At 38.6% G+C, this 14,553-nt stretch overlaps 1 protein-coding gene and 1 long non-coding RNA gene across 2 annotated transcripts; both read left to right on the forward strand.

The window, feature by feature from the left end:
- The first annotated feature begins 3,507 nt into the window (after positions 1-3,507).
- On the forward strand, positions 3,508-4,577 carry LOC117619340 (topless-related protein 2-like). Its single transcript, XM_034349272.1, has 4 exons — positions 3,508-3,590; positions 3,795-3,974; positions 4,070-4,183; positions 4,262-4,577. The coding sequence occupies exons 1-4, from the start codon at positions 3,508-3,510 to the stop codon at positions 4,575-4,577; spliced, it is 693 nt and encodes a 230-aa protein (XP_034205163.1).
- A 2,255-nt stretch (positions 4,578-6,832) lies between these two features.
- Positions 6,833-8,277, forward strand: LOC117616461. Its single transcript, XR_004584139.1, has 6 exons — positions 6,833-6,919; positions 7,001-7,172; positions 7,270-7,544; positions 7,717-7,846; positions 7,994-8,035; positions 8,203-8,277. It is a non-coding gene; the product is annotated as an uncharacterized LOC117616461 (long non-coding RNA).
- Positions 8,278-14,553: the final 6,276 nt, after the last annotated feature.

Here is a 14,553-nt window from a genome sequence, read left to right on the forward strand (position 1 = left end):
TCTCTAACTAGTAGGAAATGAAACTTCCGAATTAATGCTCACTAACATCCTGTATTTCACACTTGTTTTTTTAACAGAGAATTATACCGTTGAATATACATATATAAAATATGTAACTTTTATTTCACACAATTTTTATAGGACCTTCACATAGTTGATCCCACGTTAATATACTGCAAGCGCGCGTCAGTAATTTGGATTCAAACTCAAACTATATCTAGCTGGCTTTCTACCAGTAGCCCCACCAAAGCAAGCAGCTCAGCCAGCTGAGTTTTTACTTATAAAACCATAATTATATCGTCTACCATTGACATCTAATCCGAAAAAGAAAACTAAACAATAGATTTATGGAGAGGAATATCAAGGAAATAAGTACTTTTTTTGTAGTTGGAAGTCGAAAGAAAATAGAATAAATTACATTTGTGATTGTTACTTTGGATACGGTTCTACTTTAGTATCTCAATTTTCAATATTTGAAACAACTATTTTGCTGAATTTAAGTTTGTAATTGAGTCGTAGATATAGGCTTAGTCAAATTAGATAGAACGGATGTGCTTCTCACCTTATACCCGAGTTTGAATCCTCTTCTTCGTATAATTTAGATTAGATTAAAGTAGAATATCGTTTATATAAAAAAATTTATAATTGAGTCCAAATTTATTTGCTATGTACTAGTCATGTGCGGAATGATTTTTTTTTTTTTCCCGAGAGAAGTCATGTGTGGAATGATAAAAGTGTAATTTGACAATGATTTAAGCTATGTTTCACTCAAAACGAAAATCTATCTTCTTCGAATTAGTGCTCTCACATATGATATATCATATTGATTAGCCACTACACCTTTTTTTATTATTTATTATTTTTGATTTTTGAAAGCAAATACACCACCAATTGACTTTAATTTTATTTGTTTTAATTCAAAAAAAAATCCCAAAATTTCAATTTTATCATTCAATAATAAAATGAAATTAAAAACCCAAAAAAATGAAAAAATGAAAAAAAGAAGAAGAAGAACCGAGCTCCAGCCACCAATCGACAGCCACTGACCCTTCATCAACTACATTGCCGACATCGGCCCACACTGACGTCAGCCCACACCAATGACTCAAGCAGGTGATGGAGGGTGGTTGGGTTTCGGGGTGGCCAGGCTGAGGTTCTTAGATTTTTTGCTTTTGGATGAAAGATTACAAGTGGAGACGACTTTAATAAGAGATGGCACAACTTGAATTTTGGATAAATTTTTTAAGTAGGTGGTTTCAAGAGATAGGTAGTGTCAATAAAATCCCCCAATCCATAGTCTTATCCATTCTCTAACACAATAGACTAAAAAAGAAAGTCTATTTTCCAAAAGGAAAATTTCCTTTCCTCCTTTTATACAAGTCAAATGCAACCAAGATAAAGTAGGGTTCGTCCCCCTTTTTTCTTCCCATACAACTTTTTACATAAATGGTAATGAGTTTGGTGGTATGGAAAAATTAATTTCTCATTAAACAATTTTGGAAATTTTTACATATTTCCTAATTTGTTTAGTGGCACAACTTGCAATTTGCAACTAATTTGAACCTAATTTGGTGACATGGTTTTACCTTTATGGTAGGTAAATCTAACCTAAGAGCATTTCAACTGTTAAATTCAATGGCCCTGACTCGCCAAAGCACCCAGAATGCCTTCCATATCGGTATGACACACGTTCACACTGCTTGCCAACTCAAATTCTTTACATTAGCAGCATTCACACCTTAGAAGAGTAAAAAACGAGTTAATGTTACACTGTGGTTAGACTCACACAACTAACATGGACTCTACGCATTTCTTTTCCCTTTTTTTGTGTGGGTATATTATGCATAAAATAATTTGTTATATATACAAGAACTCACCGTTAATCCATAATTTTGTAACCAAAGATGAGGCGAATTACTTAGAATGCATGTAAAGTTGAATTTGATGAAGAGAAAGAAACTTGGTTAAGTTTATTCCAATACATTGAAATTCATTTGTTGTTCAAAGAAATTGTTTTAGTAGGGGCTACAAGCTACCATTATAGTATCATCTAATAAAAAAAATGAATTTGACAAAAGGAAATTGAAGAAAGATATTTATATATTGGTAAATTTGGGTAGTTTTTAGCTTTAGAAATTTGTTAAAATAAAATGAAGGCAACGAATCTCGTTATTGGCTCAGTTGGCTGACTTCATATTTGAATTGGTTTGCCGACTTCAACTGACTTGTCATTTGTTTCTTTGAATAGTTGTATGACATATTAGTAATCTTGAAAAGGATTAATTATTGATACTCGTATATTCTGAATCTTTGAAATGAATTTTGTTATCCAAATATTCGAAATGTTGTAATGAACTAATATTAGAAACTAATCGACTTATTGTTGTACTATCTCCTTTTACGCGCTTCTCGATCGTGAACTTCACGCGAAACCTAACAATAATATTCAAATGTATATATTCGAGTCATTAAATATGTGTTGCATATTTTTGAAAATATCAATTGCAAGAATTTTCTTAAAATATTTTAAATTAATTTATTCTGTAAAGTTCAGCTAATTTATAATATATAAATTTATCAATAAAAGGGTTATATGATGACTCCAATTGTTGGGCCATCTTTACACTATGTTCTACATATTTGACTATTATAATATCGTACGGATTTGATATTTTAATCTATTGGTTATATTGGGAGAGTGCATGATAAAAAAAATGAGAACGCATGTGTTGCATCATTTTTCCTTTTCTAGAGCGCGTTTTGCAAACGCCCCTGCTGAGCCTGGTGGTGGACAGCCCACAATATGTTGGTCATTATACCCCTTAGCCCCTCTATAAATTGAGCCGTCTCCCACCAACCCATTTCATGCAGTGAGTGAGAGAGTCCTAGCTAGCTTTAGCTCAAGAGTGAAGAGAAGCATATATCATTTTCAGAGAATTTGAGAAGTGAGAGCCAATTCCCTACTCTCTTTTTTCTTCTTCTTGTTTTAATTAAGAAATCTGCTCTCTTTCATGTAGAAAGATGAGCCCTCTTTCTTATTTCCTTCCCATTTATTACATTGTCTGCCTAAATCTGCTATATTTTCACCATATTTATTCATACTCTTCCCTTAAAAAGATAGATTTTTTACTTTTTTTGAGGATTTACCAATCCGATTCTTCTTAATTAATTTCAAAATGTGGTTGGTGAGAGTAGAGTTCTTATCGTGAGTGTCGTATAAAATGCTTCGGCACTAGAGCATCAGCTCCCACAAACCCTACTCGCTTTGATTTTAATTCTAGCTTGCATGTAGATTTTATGTTACAATTTGGTGTGGATGAGATTATTTCACTTTTTGTGTGCGGATGATATGATTTTATATTTTTTGATGTTGTGGATGATGTGATTTTACAATTTTTTGGTTGTGAATGATATCATTTTACATTTTTTGGCTCATTTTTATGATGCTATGTTCTGATCTTTGACTTCTTTTTATGTTTAGGAACCAAAGCAAAGGCTACTGAAGATATGGCTGCTAATTCACATAGAGAGGCGATTTACTCCGTCCTCCAATACCTTGACCGCCATAACCTCGGAGAAGCAGCTCGCACGTGAGTTTTCCTTTCCCATGTTTATTTTTCCTTAAGCCTAATGTCATAGACAGCAGTCATCTATGTGAGAGAGATTGTTGTTAGATGATTGTCAATGCCCTTGTAATTGAGGGTTGGTCTTTCCTATTTTTTTAATCTACATTCATGATCTCAATATTTGGCTAATAATTTACTAATTGCGTGAATTATTTTATACACATGTAGCCTGGAGCGGGAGTCTGGATTGTTCTTCTGCCTGCCTTATTTTGAAGAATGCTTCATTCATGGAGCATTTGATGAGGCAGAGGAATACTTCAACGGCTTCACCACAGTGCATGACAACATGTACTCGACCAACGTCGTTTTTGTGCTTCGTTGGCACAAGTTTTTGGAAGCAGTGGACGAGTAATTAACTTACTAATTCACCTTTTATTTTTAATTAATTAATTAATATTTATATAAATGTTAATTTTATTTACATACTTTTGCTGCGCATGCAGGAACAACCGTGATGAGGCTCACACCATCCTCCATGAAGAACTCAGCACTTTCCTCCTCTACAATCCAAACCTGATTGAGCGGGGGACCGAGATCATGAACCTGGAGAACTTCAGGTATAAGAACCGGTCGCTGCTATTTGTACCATCTCAACTGATTATCTAATATATATGGCTTTGGGATTGGATGTGTAGGACCTACGAAGGGCTTCAGGAATATGGAGAGCCCGTCATGGCAAGAACCTCGGAAATGATGGATGTAAGGAGATGTTTAGAGGCCAATCCACTGTTGAGTGGAAAAATTCGATATCGAATTCCAAACGCCAATGGTGGCCACGGCCCTGCCGATCTAGTACTCCCTCCTCCGCCACTTCCATCAGTTATGCCAGTTCTGCCTTCGCCACTTCAAGCAGCTCCGGCAGCTTCTCCAGCAGGGCCGGAGCCTTTGCCCCTTATAGTGTTACGCTGTGGACCGGGCCATTTCTTGCTTGTTCCACGAGGGTTCATATAATTAGGAGGCTAAATGTTTAGTTTGGTCGGTATTTGATTTTTATTTTGGACACCGGCCTAGGACCATAAATTTTTCTCTTAATGAGTACATTAGTTTGTAATTTGCCAGACTATTTGTGACTTTAGAATTCAATGAATTATGGTAGTTTAATTTTGTATATAGTTTTCAATGAAAAGCCAGATAAATAGCGGATGTCAATTGCCAAATGAAAGCATGAGTATGTGTTGTGCTTGTACATCCATGGTTGAGTTGTTCCACAATGAATACGTTGCCATCAAATCATGAACCTGCCATACATAACTTCTAAATTAGTAAAGTACAAAAATTTCATCTAAATAGAAGTAGTAAGGTTATGTGGTATAGTTTGTCCATATGTTGTAATATAAGTAGATTTTTATTGATATTATTCTCAAAAAAGGGGGAAATATCAACCATGTTGTTCACCAAAATTATAATATGTATAAAAGCTATAGGGTTCATCCCTGAACATAGACTCGATTTGTATTTGAGTACCTCAATTTCCAAAATCGTTCCCGCGGTCCTTTAACTTCACTTTTTTGTTAGGACAAATGGTCCTATTGTCAATTTTGTTAACTATTTCTATTAGATGTAGGAGTAAAATGGTATTTTTATATTTAAAAAAAATGAATAAAAAATTATATCTTTAAAATAACAATAAAAGAAAATCAAATATAAAACCAATAAAAAAAATCAAGTTTGGAGGGAGTAGAAATCAGGATAGAGGGGGAGAGAGAGAGTTTAATTTTAATTTTTTTTATTCATATTTTAATCAATTTAATACAAAAATACCATTTTGCCCTTGCATTTAATAGAAAAGTTAACAAAATTGACGGCAGGACCATTTGTCCTAACAAAACTGAAGTTGAAGGACCACGGGAACGATTTTGGAAATTGAAGGACTCAAATGCAAATTAGGTCTAAGTTCAGGGACTAATAAAATAATTAACCCAAAAGCTATATTACATTACCGTATGACTGTACTATTCCATAATTTCGTTAGCAACAGGTTATTTGCACTCCCTGTTAAAAAGAAAAAAAAAAACTAAATTTCTTTTTTGGTTTACATGGAGGGCCGAAGCCCAAGAAACTAAAAACCTTTGTAACGATCAACATGGTTTTGTCTGGCCAAACTGTAATTTTGAAGATACGCTATTTGCACTCTTGATTAGAATGGTAAACTTGAAGTCATTCTATAGTGAGGGCCTTATATATGGCCATTAAGTGAGGTCATATCTCTTAATCGTTGGATCAGGTTAACTAATTTGATCAAACAACTAACCAATTTGATCCAACAATTAAGAAATAATGCCTCACTTAAGAGCCACATATAAGGCCTTCACTATAAAATTCTTCGGTAAAGTTGAAATATTATATGGAGGACCAAAGCCAAAGAAACCAGAGCAACTATCTTCTTGGGCCTTAGCCCAACCAAAATCAAAACTTTCCCGAGCAACTATATTCTTCGGTAACAATAGCCTAACTAATAATTTTTAAATAAAAAAAGGTCATTAGCACATTGAAAGTAAATTTTGCTTGTAGTCATGAAAGAATTAACCCAAGAAAAAAAAGAAAAGGAATTCCACCATAATGTATTATTATTTCTTGTAAACAAATGAAAAGTACAAAGGAATTTACAGTGGCATATTCTGCCGTGTAATACATAAAGAAAAAAGTCTACAGGAAAATTTAAAAAAATTACAGAAAAAACACATAAGAATGATAATGCACTCCGGCATGACAAACGCGTGTAAATTGCCTACGGCCATCTTTCTAATCGCACCACAGTCGGGACCCACCATTTTCGGACAGTAGCTTGGAAAAAGCTGAGCCTCTATAATTTACTTATATAAGTCCACGCGCTTATCAACAAGTCATTGTCATGCGGTACCACTGCCAGTATGAGACTATATAAGTCAACGTACTTATCTTCTCGTACTTATCAGTTAATTAAAAATTATATAATTTCTTGTGTTCTTGAGCTTTGAGGTGAGCTTCTGAAAAAACCTTTGCTTTTTATATTTTTAATTTCTTAATTATTTTTTTTGGTAATCTTGGTTTCTTGTTAGCCTTTTACAAATAGATGGAAATGGTTTTAAATGTGTGACATCTAAATCAATCTTTCCTCTGCTTGGGTTTAATTTTGGATTTGATGCGATCTCAATATTTTGTTTTGTTTGTGAGGAAAAAAAGAGAGAGGAAAGAATTGTCATCTGTTCCTTGGCTTTGAGTTTAATCCTTGGGATGTATAATCTCAAGAAAGATCTTGTTTTCTTAATCTTACAGTTTTGTGATGAGGGAGGTTATCAAGAAGCTGCCCACATGTAAGTTTCTTTATCTCTGTTTATTAATAAAACATTATTGTTTGTGAATCAATATGATTCATTTTGGGAATTGATGTACAGGCTTGAGAGAGTCAAAGTGGATTTTACTTTGACATGAACTACTTTGAGGACACTGTTCTGAGTGGGAAATGGGATGAGGCAGAGAGGTACCTCTCTGGTTTCATGAAATTCGATGACAATTGCTACTCGACGAAGATCTATTTCCAGATCAGAAAGCAAAATTCATTGACAAGTGAGAACATCATTTTTTTAAAGCTTCTTATAATCTATACATAAACAATCTCTAAAAAAATACCATGTTCTGCATGTTTTTGGTTCATTCTTGACAGCAATTGTCGAGCCAAGGCGTTAGATATCCTCATGAAGGATCTCAAAGTTATTGCCGAAGGTAATGAGGAGCTGTTCAAAGAAATGCATCACATGTGTATGGGTTCAATCCAACAGGGATCATAAGGCACTCTCTATGTGTGGAGATATAATGTCTATGAGGAAGACTATGATGAAAGAACTCAGGCAAATAATTGAGGCAAAACCAGTTTTCCCTGGCAAACTGAAGTATCCTAGCATCAAAAGTCATAGATTACATAATTTTCATTAACCAAAGGTAATGCTTCCTCTCTAATTTTGGTCTTCCTTTCTATTTTGTGATTGCATATGTGTGTGCGCGTTTGTGTGAGAGAGAGAGTACTTGTTATTCTCATATTTAGTAAAAGATTTAGTCACTTTCTGTTTTTTGTAATTGGGAAAGAGACTGACTTGTGTGTTTAACTTGACAGCTTGAATTGGCAGCATAAACAGTGTAAAGACCCTCATCCAAATCCAGTCATTAAGACTCTTTTCGTTGATCATGTTTGTGAACCACAGGAAAATATTCCTTTGCCTCTACCAGTTGAAAACAATTTGGAAGTAAGATAGGTTCTGGTGACATAAATTTCTTTTTCCTAAGTATTTGTCCTCATTAACCAATGATCCTGCTCGGTGTCTACACTTACTGATTTTTGTCCAAATCCAGTTATTAAAACCCTTTTCATTTATCATGTTTGTGAATGGCAGGACTGTTTGTCTTTGTCTCTATCGACTGGGAACAGTTTGCAAGTAAGATATGTTCTCGTAAACAGAAATTCTTTTCGTATTGGTCCTCATTAACCAATGTTTCCTGCTCATCAGCCATACTAGCTGATTTTCTTTTTCTTTTTTTAAACAAGATTTTGTTTAGTCTTTCTGGTTTCTTCTAAGATTGCTCTAATCTTCTATGTATGTAGCCTTCACAAGCAACATCAAATCCACTTCCAACTTCTTCTGCTGAGCCAAAAATTTATCTGTAACACAAGATGCGCTCTCTTTGGGAGCAGTATCTCTCAATGCTGCAAAGAGCCCAGGTATTTTATTTTAGTTCTTCTAGTGATGTTGGTACCCTCTAATTTATGTTTGAAATGTGTCTTCATTTTACACATTGCATAGTTGTTATTAAACTTTTGATTGCATTTCTGTTGGGCTACAGCTATAGAGGTTATTGACTATCCCATGCTTGTCCAAAAAAAAAAAAGTTCTTTCCGATTTTGGATGAGGTAATCTGAATCAAATTTATGTTACAGAATTTACATAATTATAGAACTTGTGTTCTTGACCTTGGTTTTCTTTCATTTGTTTAGGTAAAATCAACTGTCACTGATCCCGGCCAAAGTCACATGTCCGCGGTTTGCCATACCCAATGGTTTGCCCACTACTGTTGCAGGCCGAGTAGTCCAACAGTATCCCATCAAACTCACTATTAAGTGTTATGTTTGTTTTAGGTGAACCTGGAGATGCTACTTAGGAAGGTTGAATCCCATACTCAAACTCATACAGATCCGACTATGGAGATCTAACAAAACATGTTACCATTGAAATTGAATGAAAATATGGAAAGATGGGTACAACTAGTCAACCAATGATTCAGCAATTTTTTGGCCGAAGATGATGGGTTTTCCTCTTCTACAGCAGCTGTATTATCTTGCATCTCTCTGGGAGTTTTTGATTTACTCTTTTTGCCCATCTTATGGATCCAAAAGCTGCATTTCACCCAGATTACATTACTGAGAATTGACAAAAAGGAAAAACTTCAAAAGAAGAGATGACTCAACAATTGGAGCCCCGTAAAGCAGCATACTCCTTCTGGGTCAGTTAACAAGACCAACTCAGTTTGTAAGAGAATATTTGTTCATCATCAGCTTCCTAGCAACCAAACATAACATAAACCAAAACAGAAAATGGAAAATACTGATTTTCAGTTTGTATGGAGCTTAGATTCAAGTTTTCAAAAATGGGCCGCCTAGGGGCTAAGCGGTCCTTTTATTTTATTTTATAAATAGTATAGCCGGTGCTGGGCTATACTTATGGAATAATATATTTAAAACGTGGGCCGTCATTAAACTCCTTCAAGAGGTATATGCCAACGGAGAGCCGGGGCTGACTGTACTCAACAAATAATATATTTAAAGGGTATAACCAGACTGGTTGTACCTCCCTAAATAATATATTTATAGAGTATAGCCGGTGAAAACCACTTTTTTTTTTTTTTCTTTAAATTTTTTTTTTTTAAGAGGACCTGTTTGAAGAGGACCAAAGAAGCTGCCACCGATACCAACAGCAATGACATCCTTCAGGGCTTTTCCTGTGGCATCAACCTACCAGAATTGCCAATTGCTTCACAATTCAGACAATATGGACCCAAAGTCAAGTTTTCGAAAAATCAGCCGCCTAGGCAGGCTAGACGGTTTCTTTTTTTAATTCTATTTTAATAAATAGTATAGCCGGGCGGCTAGACTCCTTAAATAATATATTTAAACAGTATACCCTTTTTTCTTTTTCTTTTTTAAAATTTTCCTGCGCAAGGTTCATTCTTTCTTATGGAACGGATGTGCCTGACTGCCAATCAGTGTCGATGACCAATCGCGACTAGTGTAAATTTCGATTGACACCCGTTTCTCACCTAAGCCCTAGGTTCACTCTTGGGTTTTGGAACATATCCGGAAACTTGAGAATTAAAACTTAAAATCTAAGCTCAATACCCTAACATATCAACTCTGTCAAGAATGGATAAAATCTAAGCTCTATACCCAAAACTCTGTCAAGGATGGAGTGCAACTTTTATTTCGCTTTGCCACCACTCACCAAGAGCCACTTTTTTGTATGTATATTGACAGGATTATTGTGGGAACCTAATTAATTCAAAACCCTAGGTCAAATAATTAGGCCAATCAATTTGGGAATTATTTGACCTAATTAGGAGTTACCTAACCTAATTGGGAGTTACCTAACCTAATTGGGAATTACCTAATCAAATTGGGGGTTACTTGATTGTAAGAACCCAAAATAAAATATCAAAAAAAGAAAGAAATATCTAGAAAGGTAAGGAAAATATCTTTTAGCAAAATGACCAAATTGCCCTCGCATATTTTAATGGGGGAAAATTTGACTTTTTGATCGAGAAAAAATTTGGGAATTTCGCTTACGCCATTGCGTAGAGCGCGGCGAAAGGAGTTCGTAGACACGGAGTAGGCCCTAATCGGAGCCGTAACGAAGAAGTTATGGTCTAAAAACCGCGAAGGGCAAAATGGTAATTTGGCCAAAAAGTCAGATTTTATACCCCTCTCTCTCTTCTCCCCGTCACTTTCTCTCTCCTCCCTCTCTCTCCTTCGCGCGATTTGGGTCGTGCGACTCTTCGCCTTCCAAGGGACGGTCCCGCCACCACAGGCCGAGCCGATCTCCGCCGTGGGTACCTACGGGTCCGCCTTCGTGTCGCCGTCACAACCTGACCGATCTCAACCCCGGGGCCGCCCTGAGTTGGCCGGAAAATCATGTTTTCCGACGGAGGTTCCTGCAAAGCCACCCGAACTTCCAGCTCGAAATTCTTCTTCGTTTCTCCACCAAATCGATCGAGTAAGGTATGGTTTCTCAGCTATTTTTCGTACTCTAGCTGATGGGTATATGGGCTTCCATCTATTTCAGCTCTAAGGGGTTCGATTTTGAACTTGAAAATTTGGCCGAACTTCGGCCCTTCGAAACTACTGTTTCGGGTCACTTTTTGGGGGTGGCCCAAGAACAAAAGTGACTCCAAATGGGGTGTTTTACCTATGGTAGGATTTTGGAGTCTTGGTTCCGAGATTTTTCGGCCACCCGAAATCGCTTTGGACACCCAAAGCTGTCCGCGCGTACTGGAGCCCGTGGGCAAGGGTACTGATGTAATTCTGTGTAGATTTGTGACCCTCGTGTCGTCACGAGCGCATGGGATTTCGCGGATCTCGATTCGGAGTCCGTTTGAGCCCCGAACGGATTTTTCATATCGCGCGATCCGTGGGTGCAGTGTTGTGTAATCGTCGGATCGCGCTGTATTTTGGGTATGTCGGTCTACACGATGTCAGGATCGTGTAGGATTCAACGGATTGCGAATCGGAGTCCCGGATACTCCGGAATCGCGAACCCTGGGGCTAGTTTTAGGGTTTTAAGCGATAACGCGATTTTGGTCAATCCGACCGTCTGATTCGGACCAAATTCGCAGAACATGGTTCCCGCTGTATGAGAAACCTTCAGGGATGATCAGATTGGCCATCGGACACCGTGGACCCCACGGGTCTCGGGTCGGCCGACCTGACAGGCTTATCGCTTAAGCTGAGCGTCGAACCTCCCAAAACTGTTCCAAGCATTGAAAAAGGCTATTGTAGGCATAGGAGTAGTTGGATTGAGATGCGCGTATTTCTAGGAGTCGGGGGCAGGGTGTTTAGTTGAAATTCTTTTTATTCAGCAGTTTACTAACTTAATCTTTCGGGATAATCAGGCACCAGGAGCCCGACAGAATTATAAAAGAGATCTTCGAGGGATCGAAGTAGCTCGGACCCTCTGTGAGTGGACCTTCTTTCATAAATCAGATTTCATGAATGATTGATGTGCTTTTATATAAATAAGTTTTATAAATGAGTTTATATTGATTTTATATAAATAAGTTTTTAGAAATGAATTTATTTGAATAAGTTTCTTTATTTGATCTTGAGTAAGTTTTATTACGGTTCTGAACTTGATCAGTACAGTAACAGTTTTATAAATATGTGTTGCTTATTTAAAAGTCATAGAAACAGAGTTTGAGGTTGAAATCAGATGAGACAGCAGCACAATTTGAGATTTCAGTTTTAATCGGATTTTCTAAAGGAATCTATTTTAAACCCACCTTGTACCCATTTTCTTTATGGTGATTACCCAGAGTCGGACCGATGTCTACGGACATCCAGTCTGATTATAGTTCAGTCAGGGCACTTGACTTTGCCTCACGAGTTTCGGGGACGCTCGGACCGTGAGTGCCAGGATTTGCGGCTGGGCAGACTTGGTGTCCCGAGACCTGTCAGGATTGCGGCTCGGCTGACTCTGTGTCCCCGAGACCTGCCAGGATTGCGGATCAGGCTGACTACGGTCCCCTGCATCCTGCCAGAGTGACTCGAGCTGACTTGGTGTCCTCGAGGAATCTGCCGGCAGATCAGGCTGATCATAGTCCCCTGATTCTGCCAGTTTGCGGCTCGAGTAGACTGCGTGGTGCCCGAGACCTGCCAGGGGAATTGACGGATATGACAGGGGTACAAATAGGTGGTATTTTTTCAAGGATTTTAAGCTCTTTTATTCAGTTATGGTTTTCAGCTATTTCAAACCAGTTTCTTTGATATTTGCGCATTTTATATCTTCATATAATTGTTCAGTTTTACGAAGCTACATGCATACGATTATATATATATATTCGGATGAATACCTTATATTAAACACAAGTGAACTTTAGCCTTACTTATCAGTTATTTTTACTATGGGGGTTATTATGATTTTTAACTGTTTTCATAAATCTTATATTTGGTCCACTCACATTTTCAACCTGTTTTTCGCCCCAAGGCCATAGAAATATGCGGGATCCACCACCGAGCCATTCAAATCCTCCGCATCACCACGTAAGGTAAAGTTTTGTAGTTGAAACCCTGAAACTTAGAAAATGCTCTGATATATATATATAGTTGAAGTTGGAAAACTGGAGTGGAGATCTGTTATTTGGAATATTCTGGCAGTTGGTGTGAATTTATGGGTTGTTTAACAGGTGAAAATTTTTGGGATTAGTCAAAATACAGGGGAGGCTCTGCCGAAATTTCGGCAGAAGTCTAAGGGAAGTTAAAAAGAATTTGAGACAAGAAGAGTAAAAAGGTCATTTGTGCCCGACATTGCCAGGTGTCGGACACGCACAGGACTTGGCTCGAATTCCAAAGTGGAAATTGGGTCGGGTCCTGTCATGATCCTCACCTTAATTAGGGATTCGGTTACATTCATAATCCCTAAATACACCAACCTCACCAACCACACCAACTACACCAACTACACCAACCACACCAACCTCACCAACTACACCAACCCCACCAACCTTTCCAAGGCCACTATAAATACCTGGTTACGCACAAGGATGAGGTACGTCAGAATTCCTACTCAAACTCTGCATAAGGAGAAAGAGAGGCGGAGAAGACGAAGGAATCTTTGGCGAATATTCTTTTGGGGGAAATTCACTCCCACAAATTGGTGCTTTCATTGAGAGCACGAGTTATACTCAACGCGTGCTCAAGGAATCCGTTCCTCCTATTTTCCAATCCACCGAAGCCTTCCAAACAACCATGGTTGGAAGCATGAACACGAGAGGCAAAGCCGCCGCGATGGCTAGATCCACGACGGCCCAAAGCCACTCCACCCACGATCCCGCGATCGACATGGTGGCACCGCCACCTCTCACCACCGCACCGGCCACCGCCGCCGAACATGGTGGAACTTCCCATCAAGGAGGACTTGTTACCACCGCCGACCCGGGGCCGGTCTTGGAGCAACTCCAAGCATTCCCTTCATTGCCTCCACGCGCGACGCACGCTCCGGCATACACCTCCAATGAAAACCTAGCCCGTGTGCAGTTGGGCTCCACGCACTTCTCTCCTCCCGATCCACGAAGTCAAGCAGACGTTAATCTAAGAGTTGACCAGCTAGCTCAGAGAATGGACGACCAAAGCAATCTAATGAGGCAGCTCATCAACCAAATAGGCTTTGCTCAAAACCTTGGCCTTGGACAACCAGGCGAGGAGAGAAGGCTGGACGAACGCGCCGGTGGACGACTCGACGTCCGTGCCCGCTTGGGCCCGCAGGGAAATGTACATCAAAGGCTAGGCCCCCAAGGAGGTCAGCCAAACAACCATCGCAACGAGGATCGCGAAGAAAGGCGTTCAGCTGTCAACTCACAGAGAAGCGTTCTCGAAAGGCTAGGCCCCCAGGGAGGCCAGTTGGATAACCCTCACAATGAGGACCATGAGGAAAGACGCTCCGTTACTCACTCTCGAAGAACCAATTCTCGTCAACAAGCTACAGAGAATCTTTCGCAGGCGCAGTCCACCAACACTCCAACTAGGCAGCGCAGGCGAGAAGGTCGACCCTCGGAGGACAATGAGGAAGTCAACCAATCCCATGGAGGTCGCCAACGCAACAAACTAGCAATGTGTGCAGAGGACGTTGAGAAGCTCGTGAATGACCGACTCCGAGACTTGAAGACCGGAGGAAACTTCGAGGATTCACTACGC

Source organism: Prunus dulcis, chromosome 1 (genome assembly GCF_902201215.1).
Source record: "Prunus dulcis chromosome 1, ALMONDv2, whole genome shotgun sequence".
Taxonomy (NCBI): domain Eukaryota; kingdom Viridiplantae; phylum Streptophyta; class Magnoliopsida; order Rosales; family Rosaceae; genus Prunus; species Prunus dulcis.